The 24,791-nt window shown below is 51.2% G+C and overlaps 1 protein-coding gene across 1 annotated transcript; it reads left to right on the top strand.

Moving 5' to 3' along the window:
• Positions 1-7,738: 7,738 nt before the first annotated feature.
• sipa1 (signal-induced proliferation-associated 1) lies at positions 7,739-23,353 on the top strand (the record flags this gene model as incomplete). Its single annotated transcript, XM_080013573.1, has 15 exons — positions 7,739-8,849; positions 8,970-9,094; positions 9,260-9,448; positions 9,617-9,791; positions 10,062-10,165; positions 11,996-12,153; positions 13,011-13,617; positions 14,833-15,107; positions 15,832-16,248; positions 17,749-17,875; positions 18,048-18,180; positions 19,493-19,591; positions 19,683-19,743; positions 21,550-21,628; positions 23,204-23,353. 15 exons carry the CDS (start codon positions 7,739-7,741, stop codon positions 23,345-23,347), a joined length of 3,804 nt encoding a protein of 1,267 aa, XP_079869699.1. The 3' UTR covers positions 23,348-23,353.
• Positions 23,354-24,791: the final 1,438 nt, after the last annotated feature.

The raw sequence follows: 24,791 nt of genomic DNA on the forward strand, positions 1-24,791 counted from the left end.
GCAGCCGATGAATCTGGCGACGTGAAATACCATAAACCTACCCTAACAGAAAAATAGCATTGAAATACAGTATGTCATAAACTATTATGAGAGTCTTGACTTCAGTCTGTGGTGGAAAGTAAGTACGCAGCACTTAAGTACATTTTTTCAAGAACCTATACTGAAGTATATTCAGATTCAAGGCTTCAAGACATTTCAAAGCAAATATCTCAAATATCGAACAAATATACCTCTATATTTTCTCTCTCATATTTCTGATGCAGCCGCACTATTTTAACCGTTTAACCATTTTTTGCTTTACACATTTCTGCTTAGATTTGCACGAGCACTCACCTGTAAAAAAAAAAAAAAAAAAAAAAAGCTACAGCAGCCCTTTATGCTGTATTCATGTTCGATCAGAAAACTGTATATGATGAGTACTTTTTTACAAGTCATTTTGTGTCATGGTGTTTGTACTTATGCTGATCAGCCACAACGTTGAAACCACCACTAATAATACTGTGCAGCTCCCCCCCGTGTCGCCAGAACAGCTGTGACCCGTGGAGGCATGGACTCCACCGGACTCTGAAGGTGTCCTGTGGCATCTGGCACCAAGACGTCGCCAGCAGATCCTTTAAGTCCTGGAAGTTGGGAGGTGGGGCCCCCATGGATCGGGCTTGTTGTTCCGGCACATCCCACAGATGCTCCATCGGATCGGACCCTTAACCCCGCCCATCCGCATGATGTAGAAGAAAACTGATCCATCAGAATGGGCCACCTTCTTCCATTGCTCCATGGTCCAGTTCTGAGGCTCATTGTAGGAGCTTTGGGTGGTGGACAGGGGTCAGCATGGACACTCTGAGCGCTCCCATACGCAGCAAGCTGTGATGCACTGTGTGTTCTGACACCTTTCTATCATAGCAACATTCACTTTTTCCGAAATTTGTGCTACAGTATCTCTTCTGTGGGATCGGACCAGACGGGCTAGACCTCACTCCCCACGTGCATAAATGAGCCTTGGGTGTCCATGACCCTGTCGACCGGTTCACCAGTCGTCCCTCCTTGGAGCACTTTTGGTCGGTAGTAAACACTGCATGGCGGGAACAGCCCACAAGACCTGCGGTTGTGGAGATGCTCTGACCCAGTCGTCCAGCATCACAATGTGCTCCTTGTCAAAGTGGCTCAGCTCCTTACGCTGCTTCAACACATCAACTTCAACAACTGACTGTTCACCTGCTGCCTCATACATTCCACCCCTTGACAGGTGCCATTGAAACCAGACGATCCATGTTATTCACATCACCTGTCACTGGTTTTAATGTTGTGGCTGATCAGATAAGTAAGTAATAGTAATAGTAATAGGTCTGAGCCCTTCTTCCACCACTGGCTGTGATAGTGTTTAAAGGCTGGAACAAAGGAAGTGCACCAGAGTGGTGGTTGATGGCGTCTGGTGGCGGCTTCTATGCTTCTTCTTACAACGTGTCACCCCTCGCTTCAACTCAGAATCAGAAACAGTTTATTCATGATCAGAATCAGTTTATTCTGCCAGTTACATTTACATATACTAAGAATTTCGCTACAGACAATTAGCATAAAAAAACAGAAGAAAATGGAGAATAAAAAAAATAAAATAGAATAAAGAGTGATGTAAAAATAAAATAAGAAATAAAAATGGTTAATTTTATGCAAAAATCCAGGTTGCAGGAGGAGGTGCAGAAAGCAGCATTAAGTAAGAGAAGAGAAAGCGGTGACGACACCCATCCTCTGCGGGTTAAAAAGTCAAACCCTCGTTTCCTGCTGAACAGGACGCAGCCTTCAAACGAACGTGTGCAAAAAGTGTCAAGTGAGACCTTGACTTTCCCCAAAAATAGTGTGTGTTGAAAAATGAGGCTCCTCCGAACGCAGATTTAATTTGTGTCCGAGCGGCGTCCCATTAACCTGGTCTCGGACTCCGGGCCTTGTCAGGCCGGGCGGGAGAGCTCATTGGCTTTTATTCATCCAAACACCTACCCTGGGCACCATGGCCTTCTTGGTGCTGAGATCACGGTGGAGATGACAAAAATAGCTGTGGAACATTGTTAAAGCGAAGCAAAATAAGGCTGTCCTTCATTTCTGGTGCTCCAAAAAAAAAAAAAAAAGTGTCCTCCATTAGCCCGGGTAATGGGTAAATCCAGCAGCTCCGCTTTATTTCAAATAATTGATTTTAGGCACAATACTCACTGCGGACAGAGTGATTAATATTTGGTCTAAAATTTCAACAATTTCTCTCCCTTTTTGGGGCTTTCAACACAAGAAGAAAAAGTAATAGCGTTTCCCTACGTGCACCAGAGGGAGAAGGGCAGTGCGAACGCGTTCCGACTTCAGAAAGTCCTCCAGATAAATGGAATCCTTCCGCCGCACAGGATCTCATGCCGCCTTGTCGCGAGGCTATTTCGAGTGACTCCTACACGCTGCCCCCGTGCGCGCGTCGCGCGGGCAGGGCGACGCACTTTGCTTCTCCGGGTTCTCGTGCCTGATCAGGATGCGAGGGCTCACACCCAACGCTTGGCCGAGGACCAAGACATCCTCCGCCCCCAACATTCCGAGGGGGTCTTTGAATCGCCATTCACTGTCCGAATTGTCTCTCTTCAGGCCTCCCCCGGAAGGTATCCCGGGCACAGGTGGCCGAGAGGGGACCGGAGGGCAGATCAGCCAGGACGCACCCGGAGACCGTTTCTCTCAGCGGGTCTGGGAGCGTGTCTGCAAAACATTGCCGGGGAAAGTTGCAATTCTCACAGAGCGATAATAATGGTCGGCATTAGCGATGCTTGTCAGCATTATCGCAAAATGTCAGGAATGATTGCTCCATGAATCAGACCGACTTTGTCGATTCACTCGAAGGGTACGGCATCGTTAGTGGTTTAATGGGGAATGGTAGCTCAGGAGGTAGAGCTGGTGGAGCTGGTCGTCTAGTAATCTAAAGGTTGCTGGATCGATCCCAGGCTCCTCCTGCTAGCACGCTGTAGTGTCCTTGAGCAAGACACTTGACCCCTAATTGCTCCTGATGGCTGCGTCCCTCGGTGTTTGAATAATTGTAAGTCGCTTTGGATAAAAGCATCTGCTAAATGTAATGTTAATTTGTGACGACACCACGTATGACCAGGTTAGGCGTTTTAAAAAGGGGCGTGATTCAGTGTCAAAGGGCGGCGAAGTTGGAGATGGTTGATTTATGTTTGATAGGCCTTTGAGATATTTGTGTGTGTTACTACTAGAAAAAGTAAAATAAAAAAATATTAAGTAAAATGAAAAGTATGAGTAAGATAAAATAAAAAATCTATATTCTGCATTTTAAATATACCAGCAATCAACCAGATAATGTACGTGTACAGTATCTTTATATATATAGTGCAATGTTTGCGAAATGAGAACAATGTAGAGGATAATAAATATCGAGGGGTATAAAGTACAATGTGTACAAGAATAAAAGCGGTGAGGTGAACCCAGTATTTTTGAGGTGGGTCCTAGTCTGTGACGAGAGTTCCGCGTCCTTGTGGCTTGGGGGGGAAGAAGCTCTTTCTGAGACTCTCAGTTCTGTTCTTGTGGCTGCGGAGGCCTGACCTGACCGGTGATGTTGACACCGAGCTGCCCGACGCTGCTCACAGTGTAGGTCCTCTGCCGCCTCCTTTCCGAAGCCCACCGTCGGCCTGGCACCACCGTGTCAGGTGCCCCACCCCTTTCCAAGGTCGGGCCCCCTCGTCGTCGTTTGGGATCGGGGCCCCGCCGCAACCGCGTCGTCGCAAACTTTACGACGGTGTTGGAGCTACTCTTGTGCCACGCCCTCATTGGTGGACCTGGGTGTATTAGTTTCCCTAAAACAAAGGGCATCCAGCTCTGCAGTCACCGGCTCAGCAGGTTTGTCGGTGTAGTTGCTTGGAGGACGTCTAGTCTTTGTCTCCCGTCTCCTTCAGGCTCGTATTTGAACTGGTCTATGTGACAGCTTTATGTTTTTGCCCTGCACACCCATTAACTTGTTCATATGCAGAAGGTGGAAAAGGTGCTTGAACGGCTCCACAGCAGACTTGGAAGAGGATGTCAAACAGCAGCAGGCCCTTAAAGACGTTCCTTTTTTTTTTTTTTTTTTTTGCATTTTAGCATCGGATGGCGCTCAGCTGTGGCACGGTTTTTAGAGACAAACAAAGCCGTCCTATTATTAATGCTTATTTTGACAAGCTTTTTCAATATCATGTAGTTAGTGACTGTGAGAGGACTACGCTGGAAGGAAGAACACATGCACCGAGGGATGGATGGATGGATGGGTGGGTGGGTGGGTGGATGGTGGATGGATGGATGGATGGATGGATGGGTGGGTGGGTGGATAGGTGGATGGGTGGATGGATGGGTGGATGGGTGGATGGATGGATGGGTGGATGGATGGGTGGGTGGGTGGATGGATGGATGGGTGGATGGATGGGTGGATGGGTGGATGGATGGATGGGTGGGTGGGTGGATGGATGGATGGATGGGTGGATGGTGGATGGATGGATGGATGGATGGGTGGGTGGATGGATGGGTGGATGGATGGATGGTGGATGGATGGGTGGGTGAATAGGTGGATGGATGGGTGGGGGGATGGGTGGATGGATGGGCAAAAAAGAGAAACCAACCAACCAATGAATGAGCGGGTCAGCTGACTTAAATCCCTGAATATATAAAATATCTGATGAAACAGTTTTGGGTGTCGATGGTGTGGAGTCCATCAGGAGGGTTAGGGGAGAACCCTTTGACGCAGCGGTTCCCCTCCACCTCATAACGTTCTCCCCTGTGCCGTGCCGCGTACTGTGTTACGCCGGGGCTCGAGAGAACCGAAAAAACAGGCAGGTGAGCGTCAAACCACCTCCACGTCGACGACCGTCAGCGGATCTGCGATCACCTCGTTCCTAAAGGGCGAGAACCCCCTCTCGGGTTGGTTCTGGGGTTTTTGGAAGTCGTCCGATTATTGACATATTTAAAAACGTATATGAATGCGGTAATTATATTTGTGGACAGATTTTTGACAGGATGTGCCTGCTTTAAATACTTCAAAATGTCACCACATGCGAGGAGGACGAACGTCCTCCGGTTATTAACATTTAACGCGCAAAGGACCTGAAAACGTGCGCTCCTGCAAACATGGATTGCTCATTGGCGTCGGATAAACGGATGTACCACAGCGTGATTTAAAAGTCCGCCGCGATTTCAGGGACACAAGAGTCGCGCTCCCTCCGCCGCGGTTGGGGGCCAATCGTGAACGTGTCCGTCAAAGGGAGGAGTTCCAAACGAGTGCGGAGCCGCGAGGCTCGGCCGGACCCGAATAAGGGAAGTGAAGCCGCAGCACCTGCCGTGTTCTGGTGGACTGGAGACCGCACCGTGAAAGGGTAGCGCGAAGCAAGTTGCCATGGCAACAGGGAATAGCTCCCCGGATGGGGGGGGTTCAAGGCTGTTCCAAGAGGCTCGTCTGCATCCCGGGCCCCCGGGGGCCGACGCGGCCAAAATGGACGCCAAGTGCGTTTCTTAAAGGATCTCGCTTCCTTTGATAAGCGCCGGGCCGATGAGGGGGATTTAACGCGGGCGGTTTGAGGGCCCCCCCCCGTCGGCGCTGAGCTACAGGAGAGAAGCGGCGCGGACATGTGCGGCGCGAGGAGCATGATGACTCGTGGCGGCGGGTACGCTACCCCCAAAGCCTGGCAGGGAGCACAGAGTGCATTACACAACACGTTTCATTTATTCATTCCACGCCGTTCGGAGGCAACGCGTGTCCCGTCCCAGAGCGAGGAGAGAGGCTGCTTCCCAGGTGCTTTTTAAATTTTTTTTTTTTTTTTTTTGAGGTTTTTAGTTTTCCAGAGTATCTTAAAGGTGCAGTAAGGTTGTGTGCGTTGGGTGGAATACCCCACAGGCCTCGGAACATCCATTCAAAAATTTTATTTTTTCTCACTCCTTTTTGTCCAGAGACGGTCTTTTTCCTTTCCCGAAAGTTGGACGTCTTCTGAACTGATAAGAGCTTTTTTATTGGGGGGGGGGGGGGGTGTTCTTGGTCACTTGTTTTTCTCATCCGAGCGTACCGTTGATTTCTGTGAACGTTCCTCCGTATCGACGGGTCACTCAGCAGCTGCGCTGCTCTGTCGGATTCACAGTGGCTGCCTTTCCCTTTCCTTTTTTTGCGCGTGCCCGGCGTTTGCAGCCTCGCCTCGGATGGTGCGGCGGACCCCGCCACCAACCATGGAAAAGCCGTATAGGAGGAGCACATGCAGAACACAAATGCACCGAATGGCTGCTCCGTAAAACATGCCACCTGAAGAAACTCTTGAACGTGGCATTTTTTTTCAACAAAATAACCTCATGGATTACCACTTTAAGGGTATCACCAAGACGTTTCCCAAATAAGGGAGAGATCTTCAATTTGGTCCAATTTGTTGTTTTTTTTTTAGCATAAAATAGGCCTCGCGAACATGAAGTAAGGCGACAGGAAGCGCACGTCGCATATATGTTGAAGTCAGCAACACTGTCAGTCCACAGCGCTGCCACGCTGGCGTTCCTTTTTGTCGGGGGGCGGAGGGCAGTGCGAGCGCCGCCGCTGGGGACGGCGAGGTCCGGGGTTCAAACGTCATACGTGTCAGAAGCTACGTTGGCGTTTGGAGCGTCGTTGTGTTGAAGGCTGCCTGGGAGTCACATCTGACCTCCATGTATTTGTGGTCGACTGTAGCTGAACGGATTTCTATTTTGTTTTATTGTCGTATCGTAAAATGCAATACTTAATCACTCATATTATTATGTGTGTGTGTGTGTGCGTGCGTGCGCAGCACTACAGCACCTGCACTCGCTGCAACAAAAAGGAGAGAGGATGTGCATGAGAGCTAGCGAGACCCCTCACTTTCCTGGTGCCTTCCAGATGCCAACAAAGAGGCTTTGCCGTGGGTTTGTTCGCCTCAATTTGGCCCAAAAAGAACCGGCATAAACACTGCGGAGGAAACTGCACCTCGGCGAACTTATGAGTTCCCACATAAACCTGTGGGTTTTGCGCAAGACTTATTTTTTTTTTTTACTCCTTCTTTTGATGAAACCTCTACATTCAATATCCTGGTTTTACTCTTTTTTTTCCTTGAGAAACAGAGAGAAGAATTTGAAAGAGAGAGAGAGTTAAGATGCCCGTGTAATACCTGACGTGATGACGTCACAGAAACAGTAGGCAATGACAAAATAAAAGGAGACAAAATTGAAATTTGAACAACGCGTTATCCTCGCCACGTCGCGGGAATTTCGGCACCCACGACCTTTCGAACGTTTTCGCCGTCCGTGGCGTTTTGTTGTTTTTTTTTTTACCGCGCCCGCTCCTCATGTCGTCCGTGTCCTGCTCTTCTCTCCAGGTTTCCAGTGGATGAGACCGGGCAAGCGCACGCTGACGGACGGCAGGGCGGAGAGAATGGTGCCGGCGGATCCTCCACTACCCGGGCAGCAGCAATCCAAGCTTCGGTGATGACCCCGCCCCCTCCACCTTCACCCCACAGGACGGAGCACCCCACGACTGGAACGCCACCCCCACGCGCACGCACACACCCGGAGGGACTAGCGGCACCCTTCCCCGACCCCGATCCCTGACCCCCGTTCCGTTTCCTATGCCGGGACGCCTCGGGACTTGTTGACGCGTCGTACCTGCTGCGCTGGGGTCTTTCCTTACTTGGCGGGCCGAGCGGAGGTTTCGGATCCGGACAGAGCCTCTGGCGTTTGGTCCAGCATCTCAGGCACCATGCAATCTGATGACCTTTTCATCCGCAAATTTCGGCGTCAAAGCGTGCGGCCGCCCGTTGCCACCGTGAACTTTGACAGCAAGCGGGATGGAGGCGTAGTGGAGTGGCCCCCCAGGAGGGACAGCGAAGGGGCCGACAGAGAGAGCCTCACTCCGAGCCTCGTCGGGCTGAGCCTGCGGTCGGTGGGTCGGGGCCACATCATGCAGAGGAGCAACAGCGATGTGACCTTGGGGGACCTGGACTCCTCTGGGAAGGCCGGAGGGAAGGCGGCTCGGGCCAGCGGTGAGAAGGCAGGGCCGGGGGCGCAGGGGGACCTGGGTCTGCTGCTGCACAGGGAGTACGGGAGCCTCTCCTCGCTGGAGAGACAGACTCAAGCCCAGGAGGCAAACGCAGACAGGGGACCCCTGAGTCCCAATGCGCTCCGTTTCAAAGACCCTTTCCTGCTTTTAGGCCTGCAAGGCAACCCCCCGGAGCCCGATGGATTCTTCCGGGCTCTGTCTGTGCCCGCGGCTGACTCCCCAAAGCCTGCCAAGCCTCCGAAGCCCGAGGGCCTTAGTAAGAAGGCCAAAACCTTACCCCCTCAGATCCCCCAACCGGGGCCCTTCGACAACCTAGGGGGCGGAGCCTGGGTTAGGAACTTTGCCCACTACGACATTCAAAGCATCCTGTTTGACCTTACCGAGGCGGCCACAAACAGAGACAGCATCGGACGGAAAAAGAACATCACCTCAGGGGCGTCGGCCGCCTCGCAGCTGCGCCCCCTGTCCCAGGTCATGCCCTCGTCTCCCGCACAGGGCGGGGGAGGCAACGGGGGGAACGCCGACGACCCAGAGCAGTCGTTGCTCCTGGACGAGGGCGACGGCAACGATAACGAGCTCCTGCTCAGCTGCCCCCACTTCCGCAACGAGGTGGGCGGGGAGGAGCGGGTCGGCCTGGGCCGACCCCAAGGCCGACAGGGCCTCTGGCTGAGCCTGAGGAGCCCCAACGACGCCGTGTCGGTCCTGGAGGAGCCGAGGGAGAGTCATGTCCAACAGCAGGGCAAAAGCAACTACTTCATAGAGCATGCGGATCTGGGAGCCCACTACTACCGCAAGTATTTCTACATGAAAGGTGAGAGCGCAAAAAAGCCTTGTTTTTTTCTGACGCAGGCGGGCCTGTTCCTGCCTACTTTATTGTGAGCAAATCCGATTCAAAATTTTGTAACCAAATGTTCTCACGGTGTCGTTGCAGAACATCAGAACTTCTTCGGCATAGACGACCGTCTGGGTCCAGTCGCCATTAGTTTCCGTAGAGAGGAGAAGGAGGGATCCAGCGGCGCTCAGTATAATTACAGGATAATCTTCCGTACAACGGAGGTAAATTAGCCTTTTTATTTTTTTTTAATTTATTCGGCAACTGTCCTTTAGAGCCGGGAAGTCCGACGCTTTGGGTGCAGGGCTGCGAACATGGCGGGGCCCTCTCGCCAACTCTCTCTTATCTTTCCGATTCCGTGACACCCCCCCCCCCCCCCCCCCGTGCAGCTGAAGACGCTTCGGGGGTCCATCCTGGAGGAGTCGGTGCCCTCGGCGGCGCGCCACGCCACCCCCCGGGGGCTCTCACCGAAGAGGCTGCTGGAGTTCATCATCCCCGAGCTGAACCTGCACTGCCTGCGCCTGGCCTCCAACTCGCCCAAGGTCAGAGACACCCTGCTCAAGCTGGACGAACAAGGGGTGAGTAGGACACCGGCCTTTCCCTGAGTGGTTGACGGCGGAGAGCCGAGTGTCATATTTTGAAAATGTCCTCGGGCGCTGTTTTCCAAAAACGTAACGGTACATGCGCTACACTGTCGTGAAAATTATAAATATTAATTTCCCCGCTTCTCCGCCCTCCTTGTCCAGCTGAATTTCCAGCGTAAGGTCGGGGTGATGTACTGCCGGGCGGGCCAGAGCTCCGAGGAGGACATGTACAACAACGAAAGCTCTGGGCCGGCGTTTGAGAAGTTCTTGGATCTGCTGGGCGAGCGAGTGCGTCTGAAGGGCTGGGAGAAATACCGCGCTCAGCTGGACAACAAGAGTGAGCTCGAAAACACGCACTCCCACCGCCGCTCCCATCACAGGGCCGTTATCCAAAAGGGCATCAGCAGAGCGCTGAAAGCTTAAGATAAAAGCCCACCCGGAAAAGTGTGGCCTCAGTGTCGTCGCTTGCTCATTATCTCAGAGCTGTCAGTGTCGCAGCAGGGTAGCGGGAGATACCAAATGATGAAAACTGCTTTTCTGTTTGTGTATTTTGTGTTAAATGTTTTGTGTGTGAATGTGTTGTCTGTGTGTGTGTGTGTATTCACAGCCGACTCAACGGGGACGCACTCCCTTTACACACGCTACCAGGACTATGAGATCATGTTCCATGTATCCACCATGCTTCCCTACACGGCCAACAACACACAACAGGTAAAGAGAATATACACCGATCAGCCACAACATTAAAACCAGTGACCGGCGAAGTGAATAACATGCATCGTCTGGTTCCAATGGCACCTGTTCAAGTGGTGGGATGTATGAGGCAGCAAGTGAACAGTCAGTTGTTGAAGTTGATGTGTTGAAGCAGCGTAAGGATCTGAGCCACTTTGACAAGGAGCACATTGTGATACTGGACGACTGGGTCAGAGCATCTCCACAACCAAAGGTCTTGTGGGCTGTTCCCGCCATGCAGTGGTTACTACCTACCAAAAGTGCTCCAAGGAAGGACGACCGGTGAACCGGCGACAGGGTCATTGATGCCCATGGCTCATCGGTGCGCGTGGGGAGCGAAGGCTAGCCCGTCTGGTTTGATCCCACAGAAGAGCTACTGTAGCATAAATTGGTGAAAAAGTGAATGTTGCTATGATAGAAAGGTGTCAGAACACACAGTGCATAACAGCTTGCTGTGTATGGGGCTGTGTAGCTGCAGACCGTTCAAAGTGCCCATGCTGATGAATCATGTTTGTTCTACATCATGTGGAGTGATGGGTGCGTGTGCGTTGTTTACCTGGGGAAGAGATGGCACCAGGATGCACTATGGGAAGAAGTCAAGCCAGCGGAGGCAGTGTGATGCTCTGGACAATGTTCTGCTCGGAAACCTTGGATCCTGGCATTCATGTAGATGTTACTTTGACACGTACCACCTACCTGAACATTGTTGCATCTCTGTCGCAATGTAGCTTGAATGTTATTCTCCCTTGTAAGTCGCTTTGGATAAAAGCGTCTGCTAAATGACTAAATGTAATGTAATGTAATGTTGCAGACCAAGTCCACCCCTTCATGGCAACAGCATTCATGCTGCTCTTCATGGCCACTGCCTAATGGCAGTGGCCTCCTCAGCAGGATAATGCTCCCTGCCACACTGCAAACATTGTTCAGAAATGGTTTGAGGAACATGAAAAAGAGTTCAAGGCGTTGACTTGGCCTAAGAATTCCCCAGATCTCAATCCGATGGAGCATCTGTGGGATGTGATGGAACAACAAGCCTGATCCATGGGGGCCCCACCCTGCAACTTCCAGGACTTAGAGGATCTGCTGCTGACGCCTTGGTGCCAGATACCACAGGACACCTTCAGAGGTCTTGTGGCGTCCATGCCTCCACGGGTCACAGCTGTTTTGGCAGCACGAGGGGGAGCTCCACAGTATTAGACAGATGGTTTTAATGTTGTGGCTGGCTCGGTGTATGTGTTTCAGCCACGGACCTAACAAAGAGAATGTGAAATCCCATCTTCGAGAAATCAATTTCCCCCACCTTTGAAAGGCCCAGATGCTTGACAAAAGCTAAATCCAACCCTTCGGCTTCACAGGCTGAAACATTACATTTTTTGCACTACCCTTACATTCTCAGTCGAGACCACTCAGAACATTGCTGGTGAGACTGTCATGCTTTCGGTGAAAGCCTCTGTATCGCACATTGGGCGTGACGAAAGCAATCCTGCCCCCCAGTGTTCACTCCCACCGGGGAGATGTGGATGCCGTCTGCCTGGCTGTCCCAGAGCTCTTCCTCTTTTGGCAGCGAGGGAGACTGCAGCAGCCTGCGCGATTTGACTTTGTATCAAGATCAATAACTGTGCATTAAATATCAATCCCCAACATGGTCATCAGCTTGGCCAAAGATAGCGATCTCTCTGTCTCTACCCTGCCCACTTGTTTAAATGAATCATCTCTCTCTCTCTCTCTCTCTCTCTCTCTCTATCTTTCTCCCTCTCCCTCTCCCTCTCTCTCTCTCTCCCTCCCCCCCCCCCCCCCCCCTCTCTGCAGTTGCTGAGGAAGAGACACATTGGGAATGACATAGTGACGATAGTGTTCCAGGAGCCGGGTGCTTTGCCCTTCACTCCCAAGTCCATCCGCTCCCATTTCCAGCATGTCTTCATCATTGTCCAGGTCCACGAGCCCTGCACCGACAACACCTACTACAGGTCTGAGCGCCACGCGCATGCCAAGATGTCTTTTAAATACTACATCCGTAAGCGAAATACAAGGAATGTGGTGGAGCGGCGATATCGGATCGTCATCGCGCGATGTAAGAAGCGTGCCGGTTTCCGCGCCCCCCTCCCTCCCGGGGGTAGTTCTGCCAATCAGCGGAATCAGCTTGTGTTTGGTTTGATTAGGAGAGCCTCCACCGCACGCTCCCGGCTGCTGCGGCACAAGGATGATGAACACAAAGCTGCTCACGCGCCTCCACCTTATTTCCCCAGTGTATCGCTTTGCAAAAACAAAAGTCGTAATCAAACTCGATTGGAATGAAGATGTGTTTCCAATCTATTGCACACATTTTGGGGTTTTGCCGAACAGTGTATTTACCTTAATAATTTACTTATTGTCACATTAATATTTACATTTCCGTCATGAACTTATAAAACTGGTGTAAGTTGCACAGGAGTGGATATTTTATTATTTACAATCTACCACAAGAGGAGGATTCTGAGAATTTTGCCTCACAATTGACAATTCCTTTTGAAACAAACATGTTCGTGATGTGCATATACGCTAATAACTGTCGTGACGTTTACGATGATGATGCCAGTTTTATGTATATTCATATAAATGTGCATGGCTAGTATATCAGTAGGCCATTGCTGAAGAAACTGTCCCAGCAGTTTGTTCAATGCAAGTTAACCATTATTAACCATAACCATAACCATAACCATTACAATTTGTGCAACAGACGTAACAAAGGTCACGTGATCCAAGTTTGACTTAAATATCCATATCCTGCTCCTGGCACTGGCATCACTTGTACTCCTTTCGTGACCCGCTCCTCTCTCCCTCTCAGGGTGGCTGTGACGCGCTCTAAAGACATCCCATTATTTGGCCCGCTGTTCCCCAAGGGCGCCCGATTCCCTCGCTCCCCCGCCTTCCGAGACTTCCTGCTGGCAAAGGCCGTGAACGCGGAGAACGCCGCCGAGAAGTCGGAGAAGTTCCGCTCCATGGCCACGCGCACGCGGCAGGAGTACCTGAAGGACCTGGCCGAGAACTACGTGACCACCACCCCCATCGACTCCTCCACCAAGTTCCCGCTGCTCTCCCTGGGGGGGAAGCGCAAAGACAAGCTGAAGGGGGCGAAGGGGGCGGAGCTGCACAGCGCCGGCGCCCTGGTGTGGGCGGTGGCGGTCAACATCGGGGACGAGGGCGAGGCGGCGGAGCACAGGCTGCCCTGCCTGCTGGGCGTGTCGGCCGAGTCGGTGGTGCTCATCGAGAGGTACACGCGGAGGGTGGTGTTCAACTGCTCGTGCCGCGACGTCATCGGCTGGAAGGCGCTGACGGAGAGCAAGGAGGGCGGGCCGCGCCTGGACATCTTCTACGAGCGCGGGGAGTCGGTGTCCATCGGCATGGCGGAGAGCCAAGCCGACGACATACGCGAGGTGGTGCAGAGACTGGAGGTGAGGGGCTTTTTTCGGGGTTTGGCTTTTCTTTCCTGCCGTGACATCCTGCTGGCCGCTGAAGACGCCACAGAAACATCAGGTCTTACATGTAGAGCTGTGCTCATTTTTATGGCCGACTAAGACCCGCGCAGTTTTGACAGCTTCGTCGAGTTCTCTTTGATCAAATTGATTTTTTAAATGTGCGGGCGAATCTCGTCCATATGTGACGAACACCAACGCCAATAGAATCGCGAGGGGGGTCAGTGCACGGCAGCTGCGGGGCGGCGCTGCGAAAAAAAGCACTTTCGGTCAGCCGTCGCTTTCAGTGAAAGGGAAACCTTTTTGGAATGCCCCCGCCCACTGAAATCGAAACACGGACCGATCTGAAAACGTTTAATGAGACGGTGAAACACTGGCTGAAACAAAACCGAACCCCGCCGTCACTGATCACCGATCACATACACCTACGTAGCACATGTAAATGATTGTAATGTGATGTAATAGCTGCACGATCACGTAAAGAATGTCACGACTTACTCTGTGCTTATTTTGACTTAGGTATCTCTGGTAATGATGACGTTCTTTTGAGTAGAAAGGCCCAAACCGGGGAGAGGGGTCGCAAATTAGCCTCGCCTAGAAGTCCTACATGCAACGCACCTGTTTTATGTTTTTGTTACCCGTCACAATGTTTTTGTTGCGTTGTCCCCGACAAAAAAAATTTATGAATAAAGAAATTAAATAACAGTTAGTGATGCAAGACTCGCAAACTGTTTGTTTGCGGCGAACAAATCTATTGAACGAGTCAGGAGTCCCTGCAAAAGCGTGGACGGGCGAGTCAGCGTTCCACCCACAAACTGAAACAGTCGCTGAGGGACTGAACTTCAAGACCCAAAGGTCCAAGACAACAAAAGGTCCAGGGCATTCGGCTTAACTGGTACCGCATGTGAGCGATTTACATCAAAACGATGACGATATAGACAAAACGAAATTACTCTTGTAAGAATTCCCTTCATAACTCAACAGTCGGAAGAGTCGCCGGACTTGCTCTTTCTGACTCGTCTGGGGGAGTCCTCCCTGGCGTTTACGTTACGCCGGCCAAAGCTTGGTCAGACGCACACGGAGCCGCTTCTCCGGCTGGAGCCGACCGATGAGTGCGGCCTCGAGAGCCGGCTTTCCCTCGCCCCCTTCGGGCGGGATTTGACGTTTCCCCATGTCCCGTTTGTCCCCCCGCAGCTGGTGACGCGGGGCTGCGAGGCGCTGGAGGTGACGCCCCTGCGCGATGGGGTGGGCCAGCCGGGCTTCCTGATGAGCGAGGAGGGCTTCGTGACGGAGCTGCAGCGGTTCTGCTACGCCGAGAGCGGCGGGCTGCAGCTGTGGGCCCGCGTGGTCCGGCTGTGCGGGCACTCCCTGGTCCACCTGGGCCCCGAGGAGAGGACCCGGCTGCTGCGCATGGCCCACAAGATCCACATCACGGTCATCCCGCCGGACGAGAACGGCAAGCCTCGCAGGTGGGGCGGGGCGGCCGGAGGGGGGGGGGTGTGGGGTTTCGAGAGACAGCGTCTGCAGGGGAGAACGGCTGCTGCTGGGTGGGTGAGGGGGGAGCGGACTGAGAAAAAGGGGGAGGAGGGGGGTGGTGAGAGACGCGAAGAAAACAAGGGCTGTGCCGGGAAACAGGGGAGGGTCGCGGCTCAATCCATTGTTTATCAAATGCGACAATGCCACACCAGCTGGCTATCGGCCAATCAATCCCTCTAATAACCACTCACCAGACCCACTGGGCTCCCGGCTGTTGCCATGGCGGTTTCCTTTCTCCCGATGTCAGTGCGATGAAAAGGGAAGCGGGGTCCTTGTCGACAGTCGTAAAATGGTAAATGCGGAGCTACGGCACCCGCACAACACCCGCAATGCTTTTAGCGCCGGTTTTGGTGTCGGCGGCGTCCTCGGAGAGATCTTCCCTCGTTTATTGGGGTTTCGGTCTCGATCTGACAAATAGAGATGCGGTTACGGTCGCAAAGACGTCGTATCTCATGATGGGCCGCGATGGTTCCCAGCTTCACGACACATACGAAGCTTTTCTTTCCGTGCCGTCTTTGTTGTGCTGTTCCCTTTCACCGGAATTCTTGACTCAACGGCGTGATGATTCACCCGGAAGCCAACACCGCGGAGCGTCTCGGCATGACTGGTTTTGCCCTCCGCATTGATTTTTCCCTTTCCCGTTTTGCTCCCCTCCAGAAGCTTCTCGGAGCTGTACCAGAAAGCCATCAAGGACGCCGAGTGTAAGCCCGGCGAGGGTCAGTCCGGGGAGGCCTGGATCCTGGACGAGAAGGAGGAAGAGGAGGAGGAGGAGGAGGAGGAGGAGACCAAGGAGGCGGAGGAAGACGAGGCGGCGGCGGAGGAGGAGGAGGTCGTCGACTCGGGAGTCCCCGAGGCGCGGGGCGGCGGGGGAGAGGGCCCGGACCGGTCGGCGGACCCGGCGGCGCAGGGGGAGCGCGGCCCGGCCTCCCTCCTCTCGCCCCCCGGCCTGCGCCTGCTGCGGGCCACCTCCCTGCAGGAGCACCCGCACGGGCAGACCCGGGAGGGCGGCCCCTCGCAGCTCGCGCGCAGCCACTCCCTGGAGAGGCAGCTCCCCTTCCAGGAGCCCTGTGACGGGTACGCGGCCTCTCTTTCTTTAAGATCTCACTACCCCGCCCGTTTCAAAAGGGGGTAAAAAACGTGTTCCCCTTTTTTTAGTTATTTATTTGTTTATTTAAAAAAAATGTACATACACATCGACGACAGAAAAGAGGAAAGAAAAAAAAAAAAAACATAAAACCGAGCGACCCTGCCCGGAACCAACAACAGACGCTGCAGCATATAAAAATTTGATTACACGTACATAAATTGGACGGAATACAACAGGGAAAAAAAGTACGAGGCACACACAGATGAAGCAATCGGCCTTTGCCTTCCAGGGACAAGCGAGTCAGAGTCTGTTGTCGGAAAGAATGCGAGGGTTCCCAGAGTCCCCAGAATTTGTCCAAATCACGATCGAGATCGGAAGTCAGTTTCTCCGGCGGGAGAAGAGCCGACGTCCGTGACCGCTTTTTGCGCTTTTTAAAGGCGGAGATAAAAAGGCGTTTCTCAACGGCCGGTTTGGCGTCTCCGCATCGGCGAGATTTTCCCAACGGGAAAAACGCGGCGCGGTAACCGCCTGGATCACAGGATGCAGGTGGATCAGCGCGCCTCTGGGTGCTGTGCATTCGTAACGGAGGTCCGAGCTGTTTGGAGACCGTTCTCCGGAGGCGAATGGGCGTAAAATCTGAAAAAAAAAGGGAATTTTTTTTTTTTCGTGTCTAGAAATTGGAGAACGAACCGGAAAAGATCCCATTTGCCAATCTCGATCCAATCTGCAGAAACTAAGCGCTTTGGGAGATATTTTAGCTTTGTTTTAGATCTTTTTTTATCGTATTTTTGCTTTTCAGGGCCGCAAAAGAATACTTCAAAAGAAACACGACAAGAGAAGGAACGATCAGGACAGGAATCCATGGAAATGGAATTCCCTTCATAGAAACAGAGTAGGAATCTCCGTTAATGACTACCCCTTTTGAAAAGGTACACCGCAGAGCCTCAAAATAGCGTCCCGCATTAAAGTCCTTAAAAAGACTTGAACACCCACTTGCGCATGCCGTTCACTATCGGAGCCGACTTTTGATTTGGCCCTGGGGAAAAAAAAGTTAAAAAAAAAAAAAGGGGGAAGTGATTTCTGGTCGGCGAAGGGATGTAACGGAGCTGGAGGCGAACTGACGAGTGAAGACCCGAGTGGAAACGGAGCTTGAAGTTCATATTCAGTGAGCTCGATATTCAAACACCCCACACAAAGATGAGCTCGGCAGGGCTTCGTTTTGGGGTCAAGGCCAAGCGGGGCCTGATTTTCCACCATCCCCCCCCCCCCCCCCCCCAGCTGTGTCGGATCGGCTCCGACGGATATTTGGGTCCGCCGAGGCTATCAAACTTCAATCAGCTCAGCTGAGAAAAAAGCGGAGATTACTCCACTCGGTGCTCCAGTTCACGGTTGACCTCTTGAGGGGATATAAAAAAACTACCAAAAAAAAACAAAACGCCATTAAGCATAAACAGCAGGATTTGTGCATTCTGTCCCCCCGTCGGCAGCCACGTGTACGACAACGTGGGGGTGAAGGTGGAATGCCACATCTACGAGAACCCCGGGGAGCTGCGCGACGCCACGCCCGACCTCATCCTGGCCATGAAGCCCAAGGTCACCCTGGAGGACGAGCAGGTAACGCGCCTCCCACTGGGCTCGGCCTTCTTTCGGGCGCCGCGCCCTTGTTCTCTCTCTACCTCTCTCTATCTCTATCTCTCTCTCTCTCTCTCTCCCTCTCCCTCTCCCTCTCCCTCACCTGGCCGCATCCGCTCTTCCACCCCCTTTTTTTCTCCCTGTCCTCCGTCAGTTCGTGGGGGCCGGCTTTGGGGGGGACCGGGCCTCGGCGAGCGACGCGGTGCTGTCCGCCGCCAGGTTGTCGTGTCTGGACCGCGCCGAGAGGAATTCGAGGGCCCTCAGCCTCCACAACTCCATCACCAAGAGTGAGTATGTAAGCGGCACGGCAACAATTTTTTTATTTTTTGATCCAAAACAACGTATTTTTGGGGGGGGGGGGCAATTTGGCTCTCCCTGCCGGATGCAGCTGCTCAACCGCTGCTGAAACAATTACAAAACGTTTTCAAATTGTCCGCCATATTTGAGCCGTAAATCCCCTCTTGGCTCGGAGACCCTTTCTCCCCTAAACCCCCCTCTGCTCATTATCTTCTTTTGGGCCTCCCTCCCGACCCCTTTGTCCCTCTTCTTTCATCTGTTCTGCCCCCTATTCCGCTAATCTAATATCGGCGGACGCCCCCCGCCGGCGCCGGGATAAAGGGGGGACAGATGGGCGGTGGGAGGCGCCGAGGTTAGGCGGCCCCCCACCCCCCCCCCCAAATCGGAGACCTCTTTAGGGCCATCTGCTCGCTCCCTCCTCGCCGTCGGAGCGCGGAGCGGCTCATTGAATTCCACCTCTTCACGCCCGAGACCTCAAGCACGTCTCCCACGCCCGAAATGCGGTCGGTTGTCCCCTTAAACCCCCGGGCGCCGGCGTAAAAAAAAGGCGGATCCAACGGATCGGTCCATTTTAAGGTTGTTCGTGGGGGAAAAAAAAAAGGACAGGGCTCTTTTGTCATCGCCCGGGCCGGGTTTTTGAGAAATAGTCATTCGTGGTGTTCGTTCACGTCTCTCTCTCTAGTTGAACTCAAACCTGGAACAACTTGCTCATACGGCTACAGTCCCGAGGCTCTTTTTCCCCGGCCAGCGCATCAACGGCGCCATCTATTGACGGCGCTTTGCCATCGCTGAAGCAGAGTCTGTGTTGAGAGCAGTGGCCCCAAAACCTCCCTGTTGGACTTCAACTTTATTTTTGTTTTTGTTTTGTTTTGTTTTGTTTTGTTTTGTTTTGTTTCCCCCGCACATTCGTGAATTGCCTCGTAATGTGGTTAGAGATAGATCCTTTGTGAGCTGTTTAGTTCTGTTTTAATATTTTCAAAGACATGGAGTAAAGTTGTGATTTGAAAAAAATTATCGCGGGGCCAGATTTATTAATACGGGCCGGATGAGGCCCCCGGGCCTGCAGTTTGAGACCCCCGACTTGGAGTCAACGTGCCCGTCGCGTCCGCGCGGTCACAGCGTTGCCGATTCCCCACAAATCCTTTATTTATCTATTTATTTATTTATTTATCCATCTTTTTATTTATCTATTTATTTATTTATTTATTTATTTATCCATCTATTTATTTATTTATTTATTTATCTCCCGTCGCCGTAATACTAACTCTGCTGCGGCACCCGGCTCCCCCTCTTGTCTTCCAGTTCTCTCGGAGACGACGGACTCCTCCGAGGAGGAGTGGCAGTCCATCGCCGATCTGGCCGCCGCCTGCCGCAGTATTCTCGAGGCGCTGTCGCGAGAGGGTGAGACGTCGAAACCGAGCGCACACAGAACGCCGCGCGCGGCCGCTTTCGAAAAACGTCGCGATAACGAAGGAATTGTGTCTCGCTGCAGACCGCAAGGCCGGGGACCCTCCCGACCAGACGGACGGCAAGCTGAGGGACGTGAAGGACAGGTGGGTCGGGGGGACCGTGGACGCACGTTACGGCGGGGGTCTCGAACCCCAGGCTCGGGGGCCGCGTCCCGCCCGCGCGGCAACTGAACGCGGCCCGCCGCAGGTTTGTCGTCGCGTGCGTTTATAAGGTCGGTGGCCTTGTCTGCTGCTTTCTCGGCCGGGTCTCATGCATCTCAACAAGACCACCCTGGTGAAAGATTCATGATTCAAGAGGTTTATTCGTCACACGCATATACTGTACATACTTCCATACATATATGCAGTGAAATGTCATTGCAACGCACCCGGTGATTATGCACAATATGTTCTAGACGGAACACAATAGCTTCCTAATTCCTACTTGACTAACTAACTGAAACCCACTGATTCCTAAAACGTGATGCAGTAAAATAAAGGTTAAATGATAATAAAATGAAAATGTATAATATATACTGTACGTCCGCGTCTCCTTCCTACATCACTTGGAGACTCGTTAGAATTAGAACCGCCGCCCCATCTGAGTATCTCCACCCACGGCCGGAGAGATACCTTTGCGAAGGTGCGCCATTTTTTTTTTTTTCTCCTTATGTGCCGGAGCCATTATGTCGAAGCTCGTCATGGGAAGTGCTCTGTCGTTGGCTGCACGGACCAGCACAAATCTTTTAAAAGAAAGAGGAATCAGTGCCGACTGTCCGTGCCAAAACGGCAGACCAGGGAAAGTTAAGTATTTAGAAAGTAACTGTGCCCGTCGACCCTCCTGTTTTCCCCGTGATTCTCGCGTATTTTTACCCTTTAACCTTTATGGGAAAAAAAAAAAAAAAAAGTTGCCGGTGCACCGCGAGACCGGAGCGATCTCCGCTCTGCTGCACGATCCACTCCAAACAAAACCAGTAAAAACAGCGCGTTTTTATTGTAGATGTATTTACACTTGTAACACTACACTTGTAACTACATTGCACAGTGTTCATTTAAAGCGATACACAGAAACAGCCCGTTCAGCACAAAAAAAACAGAAAAAAAAATCCAAAGCCATGTTTTGGGGACCTCAGAGGCCTCCAGTATATTAACTTGTTCAAAAGGAGAATAATATGGGACCTTTAAAACTGGCCCCCCCCCAAAAAAAAATATTTAAAAATCACAATGCTCACAATCTCAATAAATCAAATATTGCTTAATGTTTTCAGAATACAATATAATAGAATTCTAATGTCATTATACATTTTGTTTTTTTTATGATTACGTGTCCCAACGTATTATTACGTATGCCTGGTTCCCGACTGTGGGGCCCGAGTCCGCTAGGGGGCGCCAAAGATTTTGAGGCGTAAAAATCGAAATAGTTCACACGTTAAAATATAGCAGCCTGACAGGGGGGCTTAAAATTGATTATAAGTTAGAGGATAAATTACGAAGCTTCACAAAAGCATTGGGAAAAAAAGGCTGATCACAGTTAAGGAGTCAAAACAAACATTAGTATGGTCAGAACTTGAAAATCAAGCATAATTGTCTGCATTTAAAAAAATGTGTGTTCATTGTTAATATTTATTCAGGAGTTAATTTCCCTACACACCACAATTTAATTAAAGACACATTTTAGTGTTTTACAAAATAACTTGTTATTTTGTCACTCAAGACTTTTCCATAATTCTACGGTTTGTTTCTAGGGTCCCTGTTTATTAATTATGTAAGATACGATAACAACATTTTATGAATGAATGTGATTGTTGATTGATAGTGTTATTGATTTATTAATAGCGTTTATCAATTCATATTCATATCAATTATTATCGTTGCTTATTATTGTTTAATCTGTGTTTTTCCCCGGTGCAGTGACTCCCCGGGACACCTGGAGGAGAAGGTGTGCCAGCTGGAAGCCATGCTCAAGAGGCTGCAGGACGACCTCCAGAAGGTACTTTACATTCATACATGGATTTACTCGTTTTTTTTTCTCCCTTAACATTGTTAGCACTTAAACGAATGAGTGAATCTGTCTATTAATCGGAGGCGCCGCCGCTGGAGTTTGACAGATGTTCGGGTGGATTCAGAAATGTTAAACGCCTCACATTGCTTTGCTCAGTTTGACTGTTGTTTATTCGCAGCTGAAACAAAACAATATTTAGTCTGGTGATTTTCTTCGCTGATTGTCACCCCAGGCCTTATCAAAAGTGTTGGTTCTCATCATTTAGAGCTGTTCATAGCGCCAACTCACAGAACAGAAAAAAAAAACAACAACCCCAAAACACTAAATCTCCTTTTTGAAAACGGGAAACTCACACCATAGTCACACGTGTCATAGTGTATGTTTTGAACGTGTTTTAAATATCAGTAATATCACATTTTATTTATAAATACATCCGAAGCTACAGCACGTTCTAGGTAGGAAGCGACGGAACTTTCTGTTTTTAGTCTCTTATCTTCGTGCGGATGTAGCCAAAAGAGCTGATTTGACTCGTGCAAAAAAAAAAATTTATTTTTTTATTCTCGGCATAAAGTATAAAAACTGTCTGACTATATTGTGAGCTTCTCGTTTTGGAAAAGGAGTTTTAACGCTTTTTTTTTACGGCTTCAGACGTTGCCCCGTTGGACTACGTTTAATCACAGTGAGAAGCTGCAGCAGAGTGGTAAGTTTTTCGATAGTAACACGCTCGGCGGGTTTGTGCGATGAACAGTTGTGAATGATGGGAACCAACATCTGAATCAGGCCTGTGCCGAAAAAAAAGAGCATTTGTGTTGTTTTACTGTTCATAGACCATGGTCCATGGAGGATTTATTGTGTGCTTTATTGAAGCAGATATGACGGATCAGTCTACACACCTTCAATTCAGTACAGTCATGTAACAGAGCGCAGTTCCAAAACATCAAGTGTGTCTTTAAAATACTAATATAGCTCAATGTATATCAATAAGACGAGGAAAAAAAAAAAAAGTATAAATCCCAGGAAATTCAGTTACAAACATTTTTCTTTAAACTAAAGTTCAAAATGACTGGAGATGGTGTGACGAGTGGGACTCTAGGACCCAGCCACAGCCCAGCGTCGAACGAGCTAGAGTCGTCTGCGATGTCACAACGACGCCAATCACGAGGTTGTGTTTTGTATTTCGTTTAAGCACAAACGAAACTGAAAAATCCTCCGAGGTAGAGCCAGAGGCCATGTTAGTTTCCCCATTTTGACGTGAGAAAGAAAACTTCTGTATGTTTCGGGCCAGAAACGTGGCGGCTCACCTGTTTTGCCTTCTCATCATGTCATGGATTGTGTCTTTTATTCTCCCTCAGTGCTGCGTGATGTACTGCTCTACAGTATGTGCGCCGCTTTATTTCCAACCCCCCGTCCCCCCCGTCCCCCGTCCCCCGTCCGTGTCACTTTGTGCCCGCCGGCTTGCCTCCTGAAATACCCCACTTTACCCCCTCACCCTCGCCAGCATTCCGCCGGCTCTCGCGCCGCGATCTCAGGGAACGCCCGTTGTCTTGTGCCTGTGTGTTGCAGGAGAAGGAGGACAAGGCCGTGCTGCAGGCCGAGGTGCAGAGCCTGAGGCAGAACAACCAGCGGCTGCAGGAGGAATCGCAGAGCACTGTGGCCCGCCTCATCAAAGTCACTGAGCTGCTGTGCAACGTCAACAAACCCTGCTAATAAACACGCGCGCGCACATGCGCACACGCACACACATTCTCATACACACACACAGACAATTTGCAGAAACTCGTTGTCTCGGTCCGCCCGCCCTGCAGTTTAATCGCGAGAGAGAACGGAAGGGAAAAAGATTCGGGAGTTCTTCCTCAGTTGCTATCGCCCTCGCATACAAGACGGCGAGACACGCGACTGCGCGCCACGTGTTTTCCCACGACCCGCGTGCGACGTGGAAACAACGATACTGTATCCTGGACCTGCCCTTCGTGGGGGAAGTAGTATGCAATTCAACGACACAAAGGGACAAAACCCAAACAGACTTTTTCGACGCCACATTTACCTGGTGTGACGCACCAACGTGGGGGCACAAGCTCCCGCGTTGGTGTGCGTTCGTATGCTTGTTTGTGTGTGTGCGTGCGCGCGTGTTTAAGAATGTGAAATGCACATGCTGGCGTGAATACGCGTGCATCTCTTACCTTGCTTCAAATACTTGACGAGCTGGGCTAAAAAGCACTTGCATTGAAAAAAAAAAAAAAGTGGCAATGAAGATTGAGAGACACTGTAGAGCATGTTTGGTGGCGTATGATTTGACATGCCCAAATCTGTAAATATTTCACCTATAATGTATGTGAATAGTAGTATTCTTATCCTCTCTAATTACTCCTTAGGTGCAACACAACTCTGTACGTGGTTCTGCCTCGGACCATGAAGCCCGCTTCACACCTAGTCCGTAGTCGCATCCAACGCTCGGATCCTCGCCCCCCCCCCCCCCTGGTGGCCGTCGGATCAACTGCGTCTGGGTTTTGCGTCCCAAAATATGTCAGGGAAAACAGATCAGCTGGACATTTAACCATTTTCCATCGATGACCGTTTAAAACTCCCTTCATATGCAAAGTGCAAAAAAATATTTAATAATAATAATACACACAATCCACTTGTACAAAAAGATTTATTGACAGTGACTATGGTGACATCCAAGGTCAACACCCATGACGTCGCTGCTTTGAAACACGAGACTTACTTACGCCGTTTTAAGCCCAAACCCTGACGGATGCAGCTTCCGACGCCGCCGTCGCACGGAGACCCGGCCCCGCGGGGGTCGCCCCGCCCCGCCCCGCCCCGCCCCGCCGCGGGGACCAGCGGGCGTCCGGGTTGGCCCGCGTCGTTTGTCGCCTTAGGTGTGAAGCGGGCTTTAGCTCGGGAGGCCGCGACGCGCCCGAGCAGGGGGGGGGATGCCCACCGAGCGGCGGCAGAGAGAGATTCGCCGCTCTCCCTTCTCCGCCCTCCCCCCACTTCTCGGCAAAAACAAACAAAACAAACAAAAAAAAAAAACGGACGTAGACGACCACTGGAGGAAAACGGAAACGACTGACAAATGATTTTTAACCGAGCGGGAAACCGAGTGTTTTCCCGCGAGTGTTTAAGGGTATTACCTCTCCTGGGGACC

This window comes from Zeus faber, assembly GCF_960531495.2.
Source record: "Zeus faber genome assembly, chromosome: 14".
Classification (NCBI taxonomy): Eukaryota; Metazoa; Chordata; class Actinopteri; order Zeiformes; family Zeidae; genus Zeus; species Zeus faber.